Raw genomic sequence first — 22998 nt, forward strand, 5'->3', positions numbered from 1 at the left:
AAGGAATCACGGTATCCCCAAATAAGTGAAGTGACTTGCCCACAGTCCCACAGCTGCCAAGTGGCAGAGCCGGGAGTCGAACCCGTGACCTCTGACTCTGAAGCCCGGGCTCTTTCCACTGAGCTACGCTGCTTCCCGTAATAATAATAATGTTGGTATTTGTTAAGCGCTTCCTATGTGCCCAGCACTGTTCTAAGCGCTGGGGGGATCCAAGGTGATCAGACTGTGCCACGTGGGGCTCACAGTTTTAATTCCCCTTTTCCAGATGAGGTCACTGAGGCCCAGAGAAGTGAAGTGACTGGCCCACAGTCCCCCAGCTGCCAAGTGGCAGAGGCGGGAGTCGAACCCGTGACCTCTGACTCCCAAGCCCGGGCTCTTTCCACGGAGCCACGCTTTTTCCCGTAATTGTTTTGTTAATGAAATGTACATCGCCTCGATTCTATTTAGTTGCCATTGTTTTTACGAGATGTTCTTCCCCTCGACTCGATTTATTGCCATTGTTCTCGTCTGTCCGTCTCCCCCGATCAGACCGTAAGCCCGTCAAACGGCAGACACTGTCTCTATCTGTTGCCCACTTGTTCATTCCCAGCGCTTAGTCCAGTGCTCGGCACATAGTAAGCGCTCAATAAACACTACTGAAGAATAATAATAATGTTGGTATTTGTTAAGCGCTTCCTATGTGCCCGGCACTGTTCTAAGCGCTGGGGGGAATCCAAGGTGATCAGACTGTCCCACGTGGGGCTCAGAGTTTGAATTCCCATTCTCCAGATGAGGTCACTGAGGCCCAGTGAAGTGACTGGCCCACAGTGCCCCAGCTGCCAAGTGGCAGAGGCGGGAGTCGAACCCGTGACCTCCGGCTCCCAAGCCCGGGCTCTTTCCACGGAGCCACGCTGCTTCCCCGACCAGTCCCTTCCTTCGCCCCGCCCCCCTCCCTCCTTCCCCCTCCCTCCTTCCCCCTCCCTCCTTCCCCCTCCCTCCTTCCCCCGCCCCCTCCGCCGTTAGGGAGGCGGCAGCAGGGCGGTACTTCCGGTCACGTGTCCTCCCCCACTTCCGCCTCCCCCGGCCAAGATGGCGGCGCCCAGCTAAGGGTGGCGCACGTGCGCGGAGGGCCGCCCCGCTCGCTTTTCCCCGCGGGATTCAGCGCCCCCCGGCTTTGGGCCCCCTCCCCTCGCCGCCGCCATGAAGCCGAAACCCACCTCCCACAAGTCCAAGAACACCTACCGGGTAAGCGGGGCCCGGCTCGACGGGGAAGTTCCCATCCCGTCCACTCCTGATTATTATGGTATTTGTGTCTGGCCGACTCCCATCCCATCGTATTTAATAATAATCATAATGAGGTTGGCATTTGTTAAGCGCTGACTCTGTGCAGAGCGCTGTTCTAAGCGCTGGGGGAGAGACGGGGGTCCTCAGGTGGTCCCCCGTGGGGCTCACAGTTAATCCCCATTTTACAGATGAGGTCACTGAGGCACAGAGACGTGAAGTGACTTAATAATAATGTTGGTACTTGTTAAGCGCTTACTAGGTGCAGAGCACTGTTCTAAGCGCTGGGGGAGAGACGGGGTCATCAGGTGGTCCCCCGTGAGGCTCACAGTCTGCATCCCCATTTTCCAGATGAGGTAACTGAAGCACAGAGAAGTGAAGTGACTTAATGATAATGTTGGTATTTGTTAATCGCTTACTCTGTGCAGAGCACTGTTCTAAGAGCTGGGGGAGATACAGGGTCATCGGGTTGTCCCACGGGAGGCTCACAGTCTTCATCCCCATTTTACAGATGAGGGAACTGAGGCCCAGAGAAGTGAAGTGATTCGTCCAAAGAAAGTGGCAGAGGCAGCATTCGAACCCACGCTCTCTGACTCCCAAGCCCTGGCTTTTTCCATCAAGCCACACTGACTATGTACAGAGCACTGTACTAAGCACTTGGGAGAGTACAACAGAACACTAAACAGACACGTTTCCCTGCCCACAACAAGCTAATAATGATGATGATGGTGGCATTTGTTAAGCGTTTACTATGTGCCAAGCACTGTTCTAAGCGCTGGGGTCATCGGGTTGTCCCACGTGGGGCTCACACTCTTCATCTCCATTTTACAGATGAGGTAACTGAGGCACAGAGAAGTGAAGTGACTTGCCCAAAGTCACACAGCTGACAAGCAGCAGAGCCAGGATTAGAACCCATGACCTCTGACTCCCAAGCCCAGGTTCTTTCCACTGAGCCACGCTGCTTCCCTAAATAATAATAATGGTGGCATTTGTTAAGCGCTTATTATGTGCTGAGCACTGTTGTAAGCGCTGGGGTAGGTACAGGGTCATCGGGTTGTCCCACGGGGGGTGCACAATCTTTATCCCCATTTTACAGATGAGGAAACCGAAACACAGAGAAGTCAAGTGACTTGTCCAGAGTCTCACAGCTGATCAGTGGTGGAGTGGGGATTAGAACCCATGACCTCTGACTCCCAAGCCCGGTAGCTTTCCACTAAGCCACGCTGCTTGTCTAGTCTAGAGGGGGAGACAGATATTAATGTAAATAAATAAGTAAATAATTTTCAAACCGGGACGGGAGGGAAAGGGAAGCCTCCCCACCTCAGACCGTAGGCACGAGGCCTAGACAGAGCTGGGGCTGCCCCAAACCGTCCCACCGTGCATTCAGTAGTATTTCTTGAGCGCTTACTGTGTGCAGAGCTGTGTACTAAACGCCTGGGAAAGTGCAGTGCAACAAGCGGTGACATTTCCGGCCTCTGAGGAGCTCACAGTCCAGAGTGCGGGTGACAGAGATCGGTCCAAAGAAACAAAATTAGGGATGTCCACAAAGTAATTTGGGGCTGGAAGGGAAGAAGAGTAAAGGGAGATATACAGAAGCAGCGTGGCTCGGTGGAAAGAACCCGGGCTTGGGAGTCAGAGGTCATGGGTTCTAACCCCGGCTCTGCTGCCTGCCAGCTGTGTGACTTTGGGCAAGTCACTTAACTTCTGTGTGCCCCAGTTTCCTCATCTGTAAAATGGGGATTAAAACTGTGAACCCCACGTGGGACAACCTGATCACCTTGTATCACCCCCAGCGCTTAGAACAGTGCTTTGCACATAATAAACGCCTAACAAATACCACTATTATTATTATTAGAGAAGCAGTGTGGCTTAGTGGAAAGAGCCCGGGATTGGGAATCGGAGGACGTGGGTTCTAATCCCAACTCCGCCACTTGTCTGCTGTGTGACCTTGGGCAAGCCATTCCACTTCACTGTGCTTCATTTCCCTTATCTGTAAACTGGAGATGAAGACTATGAGCCCCACATGGTACAACCTCATTACCTTTGTATCTACATCAGTGCTTAGAACAGTGCTTAGCACATAGCGCTTAATAAATACCATCACTATTATTATTATCAAGAAGCACAATGGCATAATGAATAGAGCCCGGGCCTGGGAGTCAGAAGGTCGTGGGTTCTAATCCCCGTTCCGCCACTTGTCTGCTGTGTTACCTTGGGCAAGTCACTTCACTTCTCTGGACCTCAGTCCGCCACTTGTCTGCTGTGTTACCTTGGGCAAGTCACTTCACTTCTCTGGACCTCAGCTACCTCGCCTGTAAAATGGGGATTGAGACTGAGCCCCATGTGGGACAAGGACTGTGTCCAGCCCCATGTGCTTCTACCCACCCCAGCGCTTAGTACTCTGCCTGGCACATAGTAAGCACATAAATACCATTATTATTATTATTATTATCGTCACCAGCTCCAACGCCTGGGCTAGGGCTGTTCACTCGTTGAAATTTCATATTTGAGCTACTTGCTCAATCAGTCAACTGTATTTTATCAAGCACTTACTGTATGCGGAGCACTGTACTGAGTGCTTGGGAGAGCTAAATATAGCAGAGTTGGTAGACACGTTTTTGCGCTGTAACACAAGAAAGGCATTGCAATCTTGCTTTTGGGAATACGGAGGGAAGCTGTTTTTGTCTTCAGTTCTTGCTGCGTCACTGTGAAGTCCGTTACTTCTTGGTTTGCTATTTTGTTTTTGCAGAATTTTGAGTGTATATGTGTGTTTGCATTTGTTTACATAGTAAAAATAAAGATTCCCGCTAAATTATATTTTAATCTATTTTAATTAGTGAAAAAAAATGATATTGTACATTAAAACTATCAACCTCCAACGGCCCCTATCTCAGGGGAAGACAATAATATATGGACCAGAAAATAGATTATTTAGAGCTGGGGCAAATAGGAAATTTTGTAAATGAGGGCCCTTATGAGAAATGTTCCAACTTTTGTTCCTTCTTGTTAGAATTTAGGAAATGTCAACAGCAAGACCTCCTCCAGTCATTTGACATTGGTCTTCTCACTGAACCTTTTTTGGGCCCCTCCTCCAGAAATCGAAAAAAAAACCCATTTCTATAGTGTTGAGCAGCCAATAAATAGTAAGGGCTTAGTAAATGTTGACTGTGATCTTGTGATCTTTTTTTCCAGTTTCTGACATTCTCTGAACGCTTAGGGAATATTAACATCGATGTTATTCATCGCATTGACAGGACTGGGAGTTATGCTGAGGTAAGAGTTTTAAGCAGACTAAATCCCTGAAATAAGTATTGTTGACTTTGACTACAAGATGTAGGGATGGTCTTATTTTCATTAGACTGCCTGTGTTTTTTGCTATCTTCTTCTGCTTTAATCCAGTTTATGTAAATTCTTTTTTTTTTTTTTTGGTTTTCACTCAGCTTGTAATTTTGGAAATTAGTGCTTGTCTTCTTTTTAAAAACCATTTGGATGAATATATTTTCATGCCACTGTTTCATCCATGATAGTTTTAAAAATCATCAGAGTAAACATTTGATCCAATGACCTGACAGGCACCTTATGACGTACCGCTAGAAAAATCTCTTGTCTGCTTTTATGAGATTGTGGTAGCATAGCTATTATTACATACTTGCATTATAATTTGGATGGATTGTCTTTGGGCTTCTCTTTCCTGAGTAATATCTAGCATGTTTCTCAAATTTGATCGAACGAGATCGATCAAATTAGAAGGGAGAGAAGGAATGAAAGTTAAAAACCAGGATCTAGATCAAAATTTTGTATTCTATCCAAGGGCTTAGAACAGTGCTTGGCATGTAGTAAGCACTTAACAAATACCAAAATTATTAACACAGTAGAATTGGTAGGTATGAGCCTTACCTTAAATTTCGTAGTGGAGTCGGATGATAAATTACAAGTAGGAGGAAGAAAGAGAAGGAGGTAGATAAATGAGTTAGTGCTTAAGCATTAGGCTGTGTCAAATTGTTCAAAAGCACCGAGGGGGGTTGGGGGTACGTAAGTACTTAGTGGCACCGAAATACTGAACAGGCAGTGGGGGATATAAACAGGGTAGATTAAAATTAATTAAAGAAGGCCTGCTGGGTTTAATGTTGGGAAGACTGGTGGTTGGCCTGTTGGAAGCAGAGGAGAGTCCTGAGCGAGAGGCCGGTGGGGAAGAGATGAGAATTAGGCACAGTGAGCATCTTAGCTTTAGAAGAGTGAAGATTGTGAGCTGGAGTGTAAGGGAGAAGAGAGTTTTTAAGTACCAGGGAGAGAGCTAACTGAGAGTTTTAAAGTCAGTGGTCAGGGAAGAGGGGTGAAACATGGAGGGAGCTGAGGAGGCAAGGGAAATTGTAATGCAATATAGTATATTTTCCTCGGTTTTGATCGATCAATCAGTATTATTTATTGAGGACTTACTATGTGCAGAGAACTCTTAAGTGCTTGGGAGAATACACTACAACAGAATTAGCAGATAGGTTTCCTGCCTACAATGAGCTTACAGTCAGGACAGGACTTTTTTAGTCATTGCTTTGTTTTTTAAGGCAAATTTCAAAATTGGAGAGCCCCTGATTCAATCTTCACCCATCTACTTGTGCTTTGGGTTTTGACTTTATTGCTCTTTACAAATACATCCTTTTGGTCTTCATATTTTAAATTCAATCTTTATGTTCGATTGCCCAATTAACCAAATATTTTCATCTTGTTAGGAGGTCGAAACCTACTTTTATGAAGGACTTCAGAAATGGAGAGAATTGAATCTCACAGAACATTTTGGTATTTTCTATTACTTATTTACAATTGTTCAGTTGCATTGATTGTGTTCACCGAACCAGTGAACGTTGACAATAAAAATTCATTAATCACAACCAAACTACTGTGTACCACTATCTCGAAGCTCTCCCAGGCTTATGGTAATTTAAATCGTTTTTTTCCCCCTCAGTGAAATTTTACAAAGAAGTTGCCAACAAATGCCAATCATTCAACCAGTTGGTCTACCATCAGGGTGCCATAGTCCAGAGTTTGAAGACTCACCTGCAAATTAAGAAAAGTCTGGCTTACGAACCCCTCTTGGAGTAAGTAACACACGAATTTAGGGGCAAGATTCAAATAAATAATTTTATAAAGACAAATGTGCCAATAATAAGAAAAACCTGTTCCTTGCCTGTTTCTATGAAAAGCGTGATGTAATTGGAAACTGCTTTTTTTCCCCTACGTGGCTTGGTGAGTTAGAAATAAGAAGGAACCACCCTCAAATGATACCTCTTAGTCACTAGAACAGGAAGTATGGAAAAGCATTAGCGTAATAGCCCTAAGCCAGTGTATTCACAAGGAAAAATCTGAATGAATCGAAATTCCAACAATCCCCAATCTTATGTAAGTGGGAATTGTACTGTGCAGATGGAATCCGGGCTTTTAAAGCTACCTATCACTGTCCCACATCTAAATTTGCAAATCTGGATAAATAGATGCCATTTGACCTTCGGTATGACTCCCATCCTACCGGTGCCTTAGGGGACCTCAGGGCTGTTCCCAGGGTTCCAGGCAGGCAGGTGGTAAGATCAGAACAAGTTTGGCAGGCCCCTTGGCCCATTTAAAAAGCATCCCCAAGTCATGTGGCCTCATGGAAGAAAGTCTTATCCCCATGGCCCCAGTCTTACTCTGTATCAAAAGATTTTTGCTGTCTTGCGACATCAAGCACGTAGCAAAAATACATGTTATCTGTATTTCATTCATTTTCAAATTTCCATTGTCCTGATGTGCAGAGCCACTGACATTTTGCAGTCTTAGTAAAAGTTATTAATTGAACAATTTACTTCCATTTTTCCCACAATGAAGAAGGCACTGTTCTGAGCCTGTTATGCAAAGACTTGTCTTAAACTTGTCAGGAATATGGCAGGGAAATTTCTGCTGTATGTAATTGTCTTCTTTCCTTGCCCTAAGAAGAGAGGTGTTGCGAAATCTGTAGGCAAGTGCCCCTCATGAGAGGAGCATCTTTGTTTTTTGATAACTGTCGTCAGATTTGTACCAAATTACTTTGCCGTCTTACATTGCCATTTGGGGGATGGCTTTGCTGCCTTTGTAAATTTGGCATCGGAAGTATCTCAGAAACAGTTTTCTCCCATTTGTTATTTTCAATGCAGCCTGGTTGTTCAGTTGGCTCGAGATTTGCAGACAGACTTCTACCCACATTTTCAAGATTTTTTTCGGACCATTACTTCACTTCTTGACACCCAGGACACAGAGCTGTTAGAATGGGTTTTTACCTCTCTCTCTTACCTTTACAAATACTTGTGGAGGCTAATGGTGAAAGACATGCCAAATATATACAGGTAATCTTTCTAAATTTTCTGTTCTCTCTTCTTCCTCTGCTCCCGCCAGACTCTATTACATAACTGTACAGTGAAGAAAAAGACATGAGGTTTGTGTTACACTAGATAAGGATCTGTTGCTTAGTGAATATATTTGATTTCTGAAAATGTTTTATTTATTTGATCTATTTTTCGCTTTTACACCTTTTAGGAAGTTCACATCGAGTTTCTGTTAACAAAATAATTTCATCTTCATGTTTTTTTCTTCTTTCTCATGTTATTTCAACCACAGTTTTGTGATATATTAAAATGTTTTTGTTATTGCACTTGCAGTTTATACAGTACACTCCTGGCTCACCACAAATCACATATAAGAAATTTCGCAGCTGAGAGCTTCACTTTTTTAATGAGAAAGGTAAGTTATGAACACTTGTGATTTTTTTTGGGGGGGGCTGAACTGCTTGAGTATCTTAATTCAAAAGGCAAGATTGTGAAGGCATTCTCTTTTAAGTTTTATGTATAATGGAAGTTGAGATTCTCTGTGGTGAGCTGAAACAATTTGAGATTTGTTTCTCTGTCCTCTGGACTTAAAGCTAGTTTCTACCCCATCAAGATATCCAATAAATACCAAACTGGAGATTTACAGTGCTTTTGGCTGCCATTACAGGGCGAATATGCGAGAGTTAAGCCCAAGCATGATTTTACAGTTAAATAAGAGGCACCTTGCTAAAATACCTAGATTGAGAAGCTTTTGGTAGCCTTTGTCCAGACCAAGCTATCAAAGGGAATAAAAGTGATTTGGGAATTGGGCATAATCCAAAAGAGAACTGTGACAAGTATTTTGCAGAAACATAAATCTCAGATTACACATATGTACCCACAAATAATATTTTAATTGGAGATAGAATTGAAGTAAATTCAGGCAAAGATTTAAAATAACAAACTAAGATTTATACCAGAGAAACTCCAAAACAGATCATACTTCCCTGGCCTACCTTCCTGTCAGCTTAATTACGAGATCTGGACTTCGCCTGTGGAGGCAGCCCTGCAGAGGTAGTTTGAAGGTGCCTCCATACTGATCGGGCTGTAGAGAGAAACGAAATAGCTCCAGTGCTCAAGCTCTCCCTGGCAAGAAAAATCAGTGGTTTGGCTCCCCCCTCATGCAGAGAAGTCATGAGTCAGCCCCTTTGCCTCCTGGAAAAATGGAGTTCCTACTTTCTTTCCCTGCAATTCCATTGCCAGCCTTCAGCAGGGCATTTTGGGAACAGACTTTAAGCTCGTTGTGGGCAGGGAATGTGTCTATTTATTGTTGTATTCCCAAGTGCTTAGTACAGTGCTCTGCACATAGTAAGCGCTCAATAAATAACAATTGAATGAATGAAAGAATGAACAGCGACTGACTATTGTACAGCTCAGTCAATTGCCAATTACCCATTGGTTTTATTTGGTTTCTGCTATGGGTTCTTTGGGGTACTAGTTAATAAGAGTTAACTAGTTAATTATGAGTACATTTCCCTTTAATTATCTGCAAGACAGCTGAGAAAGTTAATCGTGATTCTAAGTTGGGAGATTTCTTTTAAAAAAGAGATTTTGCAGATATTTTTATGTAAAACAAAAAATGTTCATTCATAAACCACTTAAAATATTGGCAGCTCAAGAAATTGAGTGTTTCTTTTCTCTACCGCAGTTTTCTCTTCATCAAATTTATATAGACACATAAAGAAAATAAGACGATACTGCTGGGACAGGAATTTTCAAAGTAGGTTTTTAGCATTTTTAAGCTGTAAATATCATTTTCTCTGCATATTCTCTTTTGTAGGTTTCTGATCAAAGTGCTCTCTTCAACTTAATGTTTCTTGACCTTGAAGGACATCCAGGAAAGGTGGAAGGTGTCGGGCAGTTACTTTTTGAAATGTGTAAAGGAGTTAGAAACATGTTCCATTCTTGTGCAGCCAAGGTAAAAGAGGAAATGTGGGATGGTCGTGGCTGGGAGCAACAAGAAAATGGTTCTTGGATGGAAGTAAATAGCAAAGGAGACTGCAAATTTGGGGAATGGGGACATAAATGGATGGAGAGTTATAAAGAGTGATAGTCCTTTTAGACTGTAAGCTCTTTATGGACAGAGAACATGTTGTACTGTACTCTCCCAAGTGCTTAATACAGTGCTCTGCTTAAAGTAAGCCCTCAGTAAATAAGATTAATGGATATAAAAAGTCAGGGGTCATGCTCTCAGTTTTAACCCAGTGCTTAGAGCTGCCATTGCCTTTTTCCTAAGTAGCTTAGGTCATTTGAAGGACTGTAATGAGGAGAGGTGTGACCAGCGTTAGAAGAATTTCTTCCCGTTCTGTCTTGGTTCTCTGCTGGTCCTGTTCCTACTACTGCTAGCTAAATCACATCTCTCATTTCCTTAGCATATCATCTGGCTGGGTTCCAGGTACAAATAAGAGATAATAATAATAACGGTATGTATTTCAGATCAGATCCAGATCTGGCTGTTAGATTTCTGCCCTGTTCTTTGACGAGTGGGATCTTATGCTGGAAATCAGTGGGCAGCAGTTGTGAAATAGCAGTAGAGGAATGAAACCAAAAAATCTCCCTTTCCGACTAAATAGTATCTGAGAAGGCATAAGGGGAAAGAGAATACAGTAAAACCCAATCTTATCTGATTATCAGTAACCTCCGGTTCTCTGAGGGTTGTGGCGGTTGCATTCTTGAAGAACTTTGAGAGAAATACGCATTGTGGTGCTCACCCATTGTTCAGCAGGGTATCACGCTGTATCCACAGAGGTGGGCATTACTGGAAGAATGTTTCCTAATTCTGTCATACAGTTGTATCCAAAATGGAAAACACGTGTCAGGGCTGAACTGACATTATTTTTCATCCTCTGTGAGAGTTACTGTAATTATCTTCATTTATTCTTAACTACGGAGCACCTATTGTTTGCAGAGTACTAGAGTAAGCATTTGGGGAAGTGGAGTGGTGTTACTCGACATGCTTGCAGTTTACTTGGGGAAGAGGCAGGCACATATAATTTATAGGTACAAGGAAGAAGGAAAAATGGATATATAAATTAGTGATTGCTTAGATAGGGTATGTAAGGTATGTAAAATATGAACTCGTGCTCAAGTGGTTGTGAATATTCAGTGTGTAGGTGGTGCAGAAGTGCTGAAGGGATAGTTGGGTGGTATAACCTGTTGCGATTAGAGAATCCTCCCGAGGGTAAACAAGCAGTAGGAATGACAAGAATGAGCTAGAGGGAGTGGATTTACTTTGTTTCTCTGCAGCCTGGGGCTCTGAGTGGGGGGCCAGCAATAAAAACCCCACCTCTCACTAGAATTTGGGATTGCGGGGGCCGCCAGGTCAAGAACAGAAGCCGGGCATCTGTCTTTGAGGAGTGTGGAATTTTTTTTTATCTTAAGCCTACTCAAAGACCAGGGCTGCAGAGATGTCTGGTCCATTCCTCCCCATTTCTGACCAAAGGATAGAGGTCCAGGGTTCTCTACATCTGACCATAGCAAAAGTACATCTCGCCTTAGTACAGAATTTGTTTAGGAACCCCCTCTCCCCACCCCATCCCGAGCAAATCAGGCACACAGGTGATATGGCACCACAGCATGCTGATATCACGACCTTGAAAGCAGGAGCAGGAAGGAATCTTAGACCCCAGTTACTAGTGGAACACAGCCACAGAGCCAGTGATCATGCTCTAAAACCTGTGAATGAGTTTGGGGATTTTTATAGCTGTTCCATTTTTTTTTCCCCTCTAGGGTATTAGTTGAGCACTTACTCTGTGCCAGGCACTGTATAAGCGCCAGGGTAGACATAACTAATTAGGTTGGACCCCGTCTATGTTCCACATGGGGCTCACAGTCTTAATTCCCATCTTACAGAAGAGGTAACTGAAACACAGAGATGTTAAGTGACTTACCCAAGAATACACAGCAGTTAGTGGCAGACCCGGGATCAGAACCGAGGTCCTTTGGACTCTCGGGCCCTTGCTCTATCCACTAGGCCACACGGCTTCTCTACCTTCAGAGGGATGCCCCCAATTCCAGACTTCCAAAGGGTTCCCTCGTTATACCTAGAGGTCCCCTAAGGATTGGGACCTCTAGACATCTGGTGGCAAATAGACTGTAAGTTCATTATGGGCAGAGAATGTGTGTACCAACTCTGTTAGGTTGTACTTTCCCAATCACTCTGCACAAAGTAAGCAATCAGTAAAATATGACTGAATGAATTGTACCGTGTGCTCCAAAGGTAATTCCCTCACAGCCTGTCTCTCAACTGTAGTAATGGAGAGCTGCGGTATTAGTATTGTAGACATTCCGTTCGCTCAACAGGACTGTGATTGTCCAAAGGTGTGCTGTATGTATTTTATGGGAATTAAGATGCAATTCATCTGTCTTTTGGCTTCTTGCAGGCAATAAAGTTAATTCTGCAAAAACTAGGGCCAGTTACAGAGAAAGAAGCGAAATTACCCTGGATTCTAGTTGGCAAAGCACTGAAACATATGATGAAATCTGCTGCATTTTATATACACCAAGAGCATTTTAATATTTTATATGAATGTTTAAATGTAAGTTTTCAGAATTTAATGATTTTTTTGACACCAGTGAACTTTTTACATAGATTTAAGTAATGGTTGGTTTGGTCCATCCAGTTTTAGCCACCCTTTCCTTATTGCTTAATCAAAATTTTTTCACAGTATTAGTGGGAATTTTTTACAAGAACATTTTGGCTGATGGTAAATTTGATGTTCTAAATGCAAAATGGGGAAAATCTGGGCAATTTTCATAGTGCAACTATGTTTTAAAAAAAGTGTTTCAAATGTATTTTCATCATTACATGAAAATATTAGTTTTGGTGATTTGCAGTCATCAGTTTGTTCATAACTAACTCTCCTTTGCAGGAGTCACTCTTGGAGTTACAAGAGAAACCATCCAAGGCCACAGGTTGTGAAAGTTCAAAACAGATTGAAAGGTTATTAGAAGCATACCTGGTTCTTGTGAAACACGCTAACGGGTCTAAGATCACTAAACCTGAAGATGTTTGCAAGGTAAGTCAAACTTTTCCCGAATGTGATATGCAGATTATAGGATTAATGATCTAATGTTACAGCATTATTTCTCTGTATCTACAGATGTTATCCCAAATGTTGAAAACAGATGACCTCTCAAAATCTTGCTGTAAGACTCTCCTAGAAGTTATTTCTACTTTGATACTGGACGAGAATGTTTCCTTGCCAGAACCACTGATAAAAGAAACAGTAGAAAAGGTAATTTCATTCAAACTATTAGTAGTATAGTTTTGAACAGTAGTTCTAGAATCAATCAATAGTATTTATTGAGCGCTTCCTCTGTGCAGAGCACTGTACTTAGTGTTTGGGAGAGTACAATACCGTAGAGTTGGTTGCCTTCAAGGAGCTTACAGTGAAGTGGCAGGCACAGATAATGAAAATAAATTACAGATAGCAGAAATGGCGGAGTATAGGGCATGTAGCTAACTACCATGGGGCTGGAGTCAGGAGAGTATCATAGTGCTTGAGGGGTACTGACTAAGTGCTTAGGTGACGCAGAAGAGAAGGCAGATAAGGTGGGGAAATGAGGGAAGCCTTCTTGGAGGAGATATGATTTTAGTAAGGTTTTAAATGTGGAGAGAGTGATGGTCTGTCAGCAGTGAAGGGGGAGGGAATTCCACATGACTCTCTCCATGATGCATCTTCACAGACGGGAATTTCAGCAGCAGGGCTAACTGGGACCAGTTTTCTCTCAGGTGTGCAATTTGTTAACTGTTAGCTCAGGTCATCCCCAACTTCTTGTTTAGCCACACACTTTATTATGACTGAACCCATCCATGGGAATGGCTGCAGGTAACTAATTCTGACAGCAAATCACATTTTGGAGTGGCAGCAAATGAATCCCAGTTATCACATTTCCAGAGGGCAGATAAAATCTTATTATAGTTAAATTCAGAAGGCTGCTCCAGACTACAGGAATTGGCAAAATGGGGCTATAGAAGTCAGCTCACCCCTAAACATCCATGAGAGTCCCTGATGGACTGGGGCATAATCTCCTAGGAGTCCCTTGGATTATTGTGGATGGTACTGCATTCCATGTAGCCCTGTTTTATCAACTCCAGCTATGTATGGTCCAGTCTTTGGTGCATAGTAAGTGCTTAACAAATACCACTCATTATTACTAATGCTAAGGACAATATTATTATTATTATTGTTAATAGTAATAATAACAACATTGTGAACTGCTAGCCAGTCAGGGATTCGAAGAGACTTGGCAGAGTTAGACTGCTCATGGAGATCGGAAATGGACCCTGGTCTGTTGGACAATGATCTCATTGTGTCTGTCTCCAAAAATGGTGAACCGTCTCTGGCCTTGGAGATAGGGAGAAAAATAGGGCCCAGATCAGGTAGAGAAGACTGAAAAATCACAAGCAAGATGATTTTAAGTTTCATTATAATGGGATTGAGATTACATTGTAATTAAGGGAAGTTACCCGCAACTGAATGGTGAAAATTTCGTAATTCCCTATGCCCTGCATTCACTGAAGTGAGAATCTCTTTATGTATCCTTGTTAATTCTGTCTCCATAGACTTTTGAGAGTGGATTTAAAAGGTGTTTAATTTTGGGCTTCGCTGAAGTTATGTTTGCTATGGAGCAGTTTGAAAAGGTAAATTTTGGATAATTTATTTGGGAATTTTTAATCTGAGATAATGAAAGACCTTTTACTGTTTTATTTTAGGAGATTCAGGTGAGATGCTTGTTGTTTCACTTGGAAGTTTTAGTTTAGACTCTTTGCTTTTCTGCTCATAGACTATGTCCAAATGTTTTTTACTCTGAAGCATTTGCTATTCAAGTTATGCAACTTATCCACCTTTTCTGAATTTGTGTCTAGTAGTTCAAGGTAAGTTTTCTACTCTATACCTTGGTTTTTTGAGTAGAAATATGAAGGAAGTTGTATTTTCTCCAGACTTTTTTGAGGGTTCAAACGAAATACTTAGACTCTGCATACTGCAATTGTAAATAATTACTGTTTTATACCTGTAAATTAGGACTGCATAATAAGGCCTTAGGCCTTTTGGTTGTATTCCAAAAAAAAAAAAAAGGAAACTCAAAACTTGTAAATTCTCTCTGCTGGCTAGGTAAAGCAGACAAAACAGCATTTTGAGGGGCATAAATTAGAAATTTAAAGTGACAACAAATTGCCTTGGTGGAGGCAAAGCTGGGGCTCTGTTTTAGTAAATTTCCTTTCCTTCCCCCTTAAAAAATGCTTAGGTTTAGGGAGATAGGCTTGCTGTTTTCCCTCTCTTTGGTCCTAAGATTGATCTGATCTCTCCAAACCCCTTGAATATGACCAGAAATAAAGCTGCTCTGGGTTAACCTGGGAGATGTACAGGGCTCTGGAAAAATCTCTATACCCTGGAGGGAACAGAGAAGTCATGAATCCACAATCCAGGTGTAAATTGCTTTCTCTTCCTAAACATGGATCGGTCCTGGAAGTACCCTGGCACTTAGTTCAGACCAGTCCCTAGTCCAGTCTGGAATTCTTCATGGGCACCGAACCCCTGGGAGAGATCTGGCCAAAGTGGTTTGGGTGCAGTTCCATTCTTTCCACCGCTACCCCTCTATTCTTAGAATGGAAGAAATCAGTGAGAATCAAGAATCAGAATGGCACCTCAGACAAAGGTTTCTACTTGGCACTCCCTCTGGAGATGAATCAGCAAAGTTTTATGGTCAGAAAGGCTCATGAATCTCAGTGCCACCTTCATTGTTTCTGAATGCACTCTTAATATATGTTGGCTAGATTTGCGAAAATAAAAAGATGCACTTCCTACATAAATGTTAAAATTAAGGTGCCAGTGGAAGTTGGTTTTATAGAGCCTAATTTTTCATTTTTGGCTTTTTGGTAGCTTTTCCTCCCAAGCTTTCTTATGTATATCAAGAACTGCTTTTTGGTTGAAGATGTCATGGCCAAGGATGAAGCCCTAGCCATTTTGGCTAAACTTATTTTGAACAAAGCAGAACCTCCCACTGTTGGTTCAATGGCGTTTGAAAAATATCCTCTTGTTTTCACAGAACAATCTGTTGGGTAAGTTATAACTTTCTGAATCTCTTTTGAAATTACACTGTTTGACTCTTAATTTAACAAAAAGTTTGTTAAATGAGGAAGAACTTTATTGTGTTTTAAAGTAATCTGAGTCACGTAGGAAAATTGTATCATTAAAGGTGAATTAAGAAAATAAACTTCTGCAATGTTTTCTTTTACTAGTCACATTTTCCTCAATGAGGTTAATCCTCTGAATAACCTTGAGTAACCAGAGTTTAAAGAAACAAACACGGTAGTTAGAGTTGATTTTATATTAATTTTTTGAACTAGTTCTCCAAAGTGGAAAAAAATGATTTTAAATGTGCCATTATTAACCTTGTTCTAGATTCTGAGGTCATTGCTTCGAAAAAAGACAGGTGAGAGGCAGCAACGTCCAGGAGATAGAGCATGAGCCTGGGAGTCAGAGGTCCTGAGTTCTAATCCCAGCTCTGCCACTTTCTGCTGTGTGTTTGGGGTAGTCACTTAACTTCTCTTTGCCTCAGTTACCTCATTTGTAAAATGGGGTTGAAGGCTGGTCACCCCATGTGGGACGTGGATTGTGTCCAACGTGATTAGCTTGTATCTACCCCAAAGCTTAGTATAGTGTCTGGCCCATAATATAAGCACTTAAAAAACATTTTTTTAAAGGATGATAAATGTAGGCTTGGAGGTCAACTCTCACTAATTGAAAATTGAAACTTTTGTTAGAAATATTGGCTTCCTTCTCACATAGTGACAAAGCATATAGGTAAAATAGTATTCTTTGCTGGAATCTTAGTTCAAGCTCCCCATATAAGTGGACATTACCCAATTGTATTAGAAATTGCCCCTGCCCCCATTCCCTAAAACTTTTTTATTTAGTTTTGTGATTTAGCCATTAGAGTTCCATTGGGGCTTATATGAACTTCGAGTAAATATCTGCTCCCTGTTGTCTATGTCATGATATTTCACCAGTGGATTAGTTCTTTCGTCACACAGATATGTCCTCATTTTATTTCAAGGATCACAACTACACCAGGGTTTCCCCTTTTAAAGATTGTATGGAATGTAACTGTCTAGCTCATAGGTCAGTGGGACAGTGTCTGATTTATATTGCTTTATTCATCTAATCTAGTGGTTATTATTTTTCAAGCTAAATGGAATCTTTTTTACTTTTGTGACAAGTTATTTTATTGCTCACTTTAATAGTACCGAGAAGTGCTAAAGTATTTTTATGATGCATGCTTTCATTCTTTGTATCGGTAATGTTAGTGAGGGCACACTGGATGCATTATATTAAGTACTTGGGAAAGTATAACAGAAACAAGAGACACATTCTCCATCCACCTCCATGCTAATGAAGAAGACAGACATAAACATATTTATCAGAATAAGGGGAATCAGAGTGATCAGGACAAAGAATTGATTGTATAGTTGATTGTGCTTATAGACACAAGGACTGAGGAAACTATAAATGAATATGAAAGTGCTAGAAGTGACTGATGGGTCGATATGGCTTGGTACTGTGATTGAATCAGGGAAAGCTTTTTAAAGGGAAGAGTTGGGATTTTAGGACGGTGTTGAATGTTTTGGAGCTGTGATCTTTGTAAATACACGGGGTGGGGGGGAGTCCTAGGCACTGGGGACAGGGAGCGAGAGAGTGAAGGTATAGTTGAGAGAGTGAAGAGGAGAATGCAGTTAGAAAGTTAGTTTGGAATTGTAGTTGTGTCCATATATACCCTTTGTCACTAGATTTAGTTTATTTCCCTGAATACACAACAGAACTCGTGAACCTATGACAGTTAAATTCTGTAAGTGCAGGTGGGAACGTTGGTAATTTTGGTACTAAACTGCCCAGAACAATAGCAAGAAGCCTCATTTTAATCATTAAGTTAATAGAAGAGTAATTTTAATATTTGTATCACAATGAATCTCCATAGTTGGGCAGCTAGATTTTGCTGTGTGATGGTTCAGTTGAAGAGGTATTTCTAATAATTGTCTAGTTGCTTTTTCCCTCCCCTTCGATTCCTTGCCTCATCTAGACTTTTGTTAGAAGAAACCAATTTGATTTTAAGGTCTGTGAGGCAATTACCATGTCTCCTTCTGTTCAGACAAATTCAAGAAATGTTTCTTTTATCTTTTCATCTTCCAGAGCCTATACAAGACAAATGAAGAGAAAGAGAGATGAAGAAGTAGAACAAACTCCAGTATTGGATCATGTTTTATCTTTAATTCAGTTGTCACCAAATGAAAACATTCCTGAGCTTTCACGTCATTGGGCAGCTCTTGTTGTTCTCCCTCATATTAGGTAAGAATAGAAAGCAGAATTCAGTAGAAGAATTGGTAATTTAAAAGAGTCCATCTAATACTTATAGATGTGCCGACTTGTATTGAGAAGATAACCGAGCACCTAAAACAGGATGTTAAAATAATAGCTTTACATTTCCTATGTTTTGGGGCAGACCACTTGAAAAAGAGAAAATTCTTCCACTGATCACAAGCCTCATAGAATCACTGTTCTTGGCTGTTGGCAGAGGAAACCTTGGTAAAGGTCAGTTACAGTAACCTTTTGTTCATTACTTTCATGCTGGAACATCCAAAGTAAATATATACACATAGCATAGCCGGGAATAATGAAGACATTGTCTGCTCTTATAACATCCAGGTAGTGAATTATGAAAAGCAAGTGTGTGTTCTTTTGCACAAAGATGTTGCTCTATCCACAAGAAGTGTCCTTCTGCAAAGGCTGCAACCATGCGCTCGTGCAACACAAACACACACACATCGCACCCCCCTTTCTTCCCAGAAAGTTTCAATTTTGATAAAGTTAGTATTTTGAACTCTTTGGCTTTTGATTGCTTTGTGACATTCACATGCTGTACAATGATGAACCAGAGTGATTTTTAGTGAAAATCTGATGTTAATGTAGTAATCCCTTGGGTCCAGGCATAGGAATGCTTATTGAGAAATATTTGTTTATTGCTTCGTCCCATGATCTGTAATAATAATAATGGTATTTGTTGAGCACTTGAGTACTGCAGTTGGGAGAGTGCAGTACAGTAGAGTAGGTAAACAGGATACCTGCCGACAAAAGATCTTTCTAGAGGGAGACAGAAATTTTAAACAATTACAGGTGGGTATGAAAAGTGTTGGAGGATTGCAGAGAGATGAATATCAAAGTGCTAAAGAGCTAATAATAATGGTAGTTAAGTGCTTACTGTGTGCCGGGCACTGTACTAAGCGCTGGGGTGGATACAAGAGCCCCTGTGCCACGAGGGGCTCACACTCTCAATCCCCATTTTACAGATGAGGTAATTGAGGAACAGAAAAGTGAAGTGACTTGCCTAAGGTCACATAGCAGACAAGTGGCGGAGGTGTGGTCTGATTCTTTTCCTGGAAAGAGAAAAGGAGAATACAGTGCTTCATTTTCGGAGGAAACAGGTTGCCTTCTATTGGTCTGCAGGCATCTCTGTGGGCACTTGTTGGGTTTTTTCTCTTTTAATTGGCATAGATGAGTTGATTACTAGCCTAAACCATTAAGAGACTATCTTATGTGAAAGTGGATACTACAGTTGCTGTTGATTGAGTGATGTCATCTCAATTCCTAGAGAAAAACAAGACATACCGTATATATTATGAAATATCTCTGAGCTTTCTCTTTTGGTTCCCTCTCTTCATTTAACAATTTATTTTAATGTACAGAGCACAGTTTGCATCATATCTTTCCACTTGCCATTTTCTCTTATCAAGCAGAGGGAATTTTGTGTTCATTAATAAAAATTAGCTAAGTTATGTGGTAATTCTTTGATAAGCAGCAACTCCTATTTTCCTGTTCATAGGAAGCCTGTTTGTCATGTGCCAGGCAGTAATCACACTGCTAACTTTAGAAGAGTCTTCTGAAATTCTCCATTTGGTGCCTGTGGAATGGGTCAAGAATTTGATAATGTAAGTAAGCATATTACAGAGGTTTATTTATGCAATGAAGAAAAGCAGGTCTGCTTTTCATTGTTGGGATGCCTCCTTCCCCCTCAGGAAAATCTGTTTCACCACAACATAAGTGCTTAGCAAAGTGTCCTACATACAGTGAGGGTTTAAGGAATACAATCAGTTGATTGATATCCAGAGTTCTGCAAAAAAAAAAAAAAAGGGGGGGTGTCCTTTTAGGCAGATGTTCTTCAAATGTAGGCTAATTTTGCAGTGTAATGCTATCTGCAGTCAGGACTTCAGAAACCCAGTTAAACAATTATCTTTCGAATCCACGGCCATTCAGGTCAGGTCACTGATATGGACTCTTGTTTTAGTCTATGTTGTTCTTCCCAGCTGTAGCAATCTCTATTTTTAAGATTGGTTGCAATTTAAGAATGACCAAAGATTGAATTATTTGCTGGCTGTTATAAATTCTGACTTGATTCACTGTCGTACCAATCAAGCGATCAATGGTGTTTATCGATGGCTTACCTTGTGCCAAGCACTGTACTAAGCGCTTGGGACAGTACAATATAACTGAGTCGGTAGATACGTCTCCCGCCTCCAATGAGCTTTCACACAACCTAGTGGTATTTGCTGCCTAGTTATTCAGTATGATATTTTGTGGTGAACAGCTTTAAACGGAGCTCCAGAGAGCACTGCTGTGGGACTGATCGGGTTCCCGAAAGGTCGGAGACTTCACTTAAAATGGAGAAAAATCTGCAGTACTATCTGGAAGTCACTGTTGACTATTTGAAGGGGACTTCAGAAAACATTAGGACTCTGACGCATTTTTGGATCATTCCTTTTAGTACGACCCTAAGTGGAGCCACATTCTCTTATTAAATACTTTATTTACTATAAAACTGCTAATGTGAAGTTGGAGCAGTTGTCCTTCACCGGAATAGTTTCACCATGAAATGCAAGTGGTCATAGTCCTGATGTCACGTTCAAACATTTTCATCCTAATGAAAGGGAAAGCTATGCTTAGAAGACATAATCTTTTTAGGCCTTTCTTTTTCAACCAATCAGCTTATGAAAGTTTCTCTGTACTTTGAAGCTGGCTGCTACTGTTAAAGTCCTCTCAAAAGATGGTAGGATTTGTTTTTCCCCTTTGTTTTGCAAATGTGGGATTTAGTACAATGAAAGCTTTTTTTTGTGTGGGGAGGGAGGGTCTGAAGAAATAATTGCTGATTTTTTTAGTGTTTCTGGTTTTGGCTTCTCTGATATGACTGAGCGATAAATAGGATTAAACTATGAAAAAATCTTTAATTTATGATTTGTGATTAAAATCCAGTTCATTTTATATTTTCCATTGTTGTTCTCACTTATTGAACTCAAGGAAGTGTGGCACTGTTTTATTTTTTTCTGAATGAGTGTCTCTTTGCAGGATGTTCCCTTCTGAACCATCTATCTTGCTATTGGCTGATCTGTATTATCAGAGACTAGCCTTGTGTGGCTCTAAGAAGCCCCTTTCTGAAGAGTCTTTGATGGAATTATTTTATAACTTACGAGCAAACCTCTCAACTGGCGTATCCAAGGTAACTTTACTTCCATCTTTTCAGTCACACATTAAACATGTTTATGTGGAACGGTAACGAGAAGGTGCAGCAATTCCTAAATGACTTCAAATTTAAAGCATGCTCAACAGAATATAATGTAGTGCAAAGAATTTATGCTCCACAATAGTAAATTCTGTACATTTTACATAATTAATGACTTAATAATTAATCAGTTGTCATAGCCATTGAAATTATTTCCTACAGTTGAAAAGATATTTAAGAATTATGACTTTCTCATTTGCTAGATTCGACTTCTGACAATACGAATCCTAAACCATTTTGAGGTCCAAGTCCCGGGACTGACAGAGGTACTGCATTTTTTTTATGGTGTTCGTTGAGCGCTTACTATGTGCCAGACATTGTACTAAGCGCTGGGATAGAAACAAGCTAATTAGGTTGGATATAGTCCCTGTCCCACATGGGGCTCACAGTCTTAATGTGATTTTTTCTCCTCCATTGTCTCAAAGATATGACTGTGCCACAGCCCTGATCACATTAATATGTTAGTGCCAGTTAGATGCTGTTAGTATTTTAAAGAAATTATTTTTAGAGCTTAAACTAACAGTCTAAAATTGTAACAAACGGTTATAGTTCAACCTTCATCTTCCATTTCCCAAGCTAAAAATTTGCCTTTTCACAGACAGAACTTCCACTGGAGTGAACCAGGCTTTTAGTTTCTGTTTATTCATATCAATAATAGCAATAATGATAATTGTGGGATTTGTTAAGCGTTTACTATGCATCAAGCACTGTTGTAAGTGTTCAGGAAGATACAAGAGAATGAGGTCAGATTCAACCTTGGATAGTTTAGGGTGGTTTCTGTGGAGCATGGAATACATTGTGAGCTTGAAAATTTTAATGCTGTGTTTTAAATGAAAAAAATTAGAGCAGTATTTCTTCTGTTTTTTAAGGATGACAGTATGGAGGAGCGTCAGTCTGTGTTTGCCATTTTACTGCAAGCTGAACTTGTCCCAGCAACTGTGAATGATTACAGAGAAAAGCTGCTGCATTTGAGAAAACTGAGACATGATGTGGTACAAACTGCAATACCCAATGAGCCTTTACAGGAGGTAAAATGTTTCTCTATAATTTCCTTCGCTTACTTCAAGTGCCTGTTTGATTTTTGAAGCAGATAACACTACTCATTGGAAGTAAACTGTAGCTTGTTAAGCTGAGGACTTTTAACTTAAGGTAAATTAAGATCTTATTAGCCCACTCACCTCTTAGAAGTACATGGAAGATAAGCAAACTTAAATTGAGGGATGTGCACCAGTTAAAAGCCTTAGAGTAAATAACAACCATAGATGGATAAATAAATCAGTAACAGAGAAGTGCTTGAGAGTTCTGAGGGACTAGGGAGGGGCCTGTTGACCAAGTTAGGCTTTTTTTTCCTTTTTTTTTAAATGTTATTTGTTAAGTGATTAATGTGTGCCTGGTTCTGTACTAAGCAATGGGGTAGATACAACATAATCAGGTTGGACACAATCCCTGTCCCACATGAGGCTCACAGTCTAAAAAGGAGGACTTAATCCCCATTTTACAGATGAGGTCACTGAGGCTCAGAGAAGTTATGTGACTTCCCCAAGGTCACATAGACAATTACAGAGTTGGGATTTAGATCCCAAGTCCTGTGGCTCTCAGGACTGTCCTTTTTCCACTAGGCTATACTCCTTCTCAAATTGGAATGACTTCAAAACAGAGATTTTTCTTTGTATTAGTGAAATTTCTCTTTCACAGCCAAACAGTGGTCATTATCTTGCAAATTTTGAGGTAATGTTACTTCAAGCACTATTGCAGCAGT

At 41.0% G+C, this 22998-nt stretch overlaps 1 protein-coding gene across 1 annotated transcript in view; it reads left to right on the top strand.

Moving 5' to 3' along the window:
- The first annotated feature begins 1078 nt into the window (after positions 1–1078).
- Positions 1079–22998, top strand: part of UTP20 (UTP20 small subunit processome component) — a 75401-nt gene continuing 53481 nt past the window's right edge. The window contains exons 1-18 of the mRNA XM_029078981.2: positions 1079–1224; positions 4453–4533; positions 5988–6054; positions 6221–6353; positions 7422–7610; positions 7923–8004; positions 9409–9546; positions 12011–12166; positions 12500–12646; positions 12731–12865; positions 14197–14274; positions 15515–15693; positions 17822–17977; positions 18132–18220; positions 19509–19614; positions 21026–21176; positions 21443–21505; positions 22109–22267. Coding sequence (XP_028934814.1) covers positions 1180–1224; positions 4453–4533; positions 5988–6054; positions 6221–6353; positions 7422–7610; positions 7923–8004; positions 9409–9546; positions 12011–12166; positions 12500–12646; positions 12731–12865; positions 14197–14274; positions 15515–15693; positions 17822–17977; positions 18132–18220; positions 19509–19614; positions 21026–21176; positions 21443–21505; positions 22109–22267 — 2154 coding nt within the window. The 5' untranslated portion in view covers positions 1079–1179. The remainder of the gene's footprint in view (positions 1225–4452; positions 4534–5987; positions 6055–6220; positions 6354–7421; positions 7611–7922; positions 8005–9408; positions 9547–12010; positions 12167–12499; positions 12647–12730; positions 12866–14196; positions 14275–15514; positions 15694–17821; positions 17978–18131; positions 18221–19508; positions 19615–21025; positions 21177–21442; positions 21506–22108; positions 22268–22998) is intronic.

Source organism: Ornithorhynchus anatinus, chromosome 14 (genome assembly GCF_004115215.2).
Source record: "Ornithorhynchus anatinus isolate Pmale09 chromosome 14, mOrnAna1.pri.v4, whole genome shotgun sequence".
NCBI classification, from domain to species: domain Eukaryota; kingdom Metazoa; phylum Chordata; class Mammalia; order Monotremata; family Ornithorhynchidae; genus Ornithorhynchus; species Ornithorhynchus anatinus.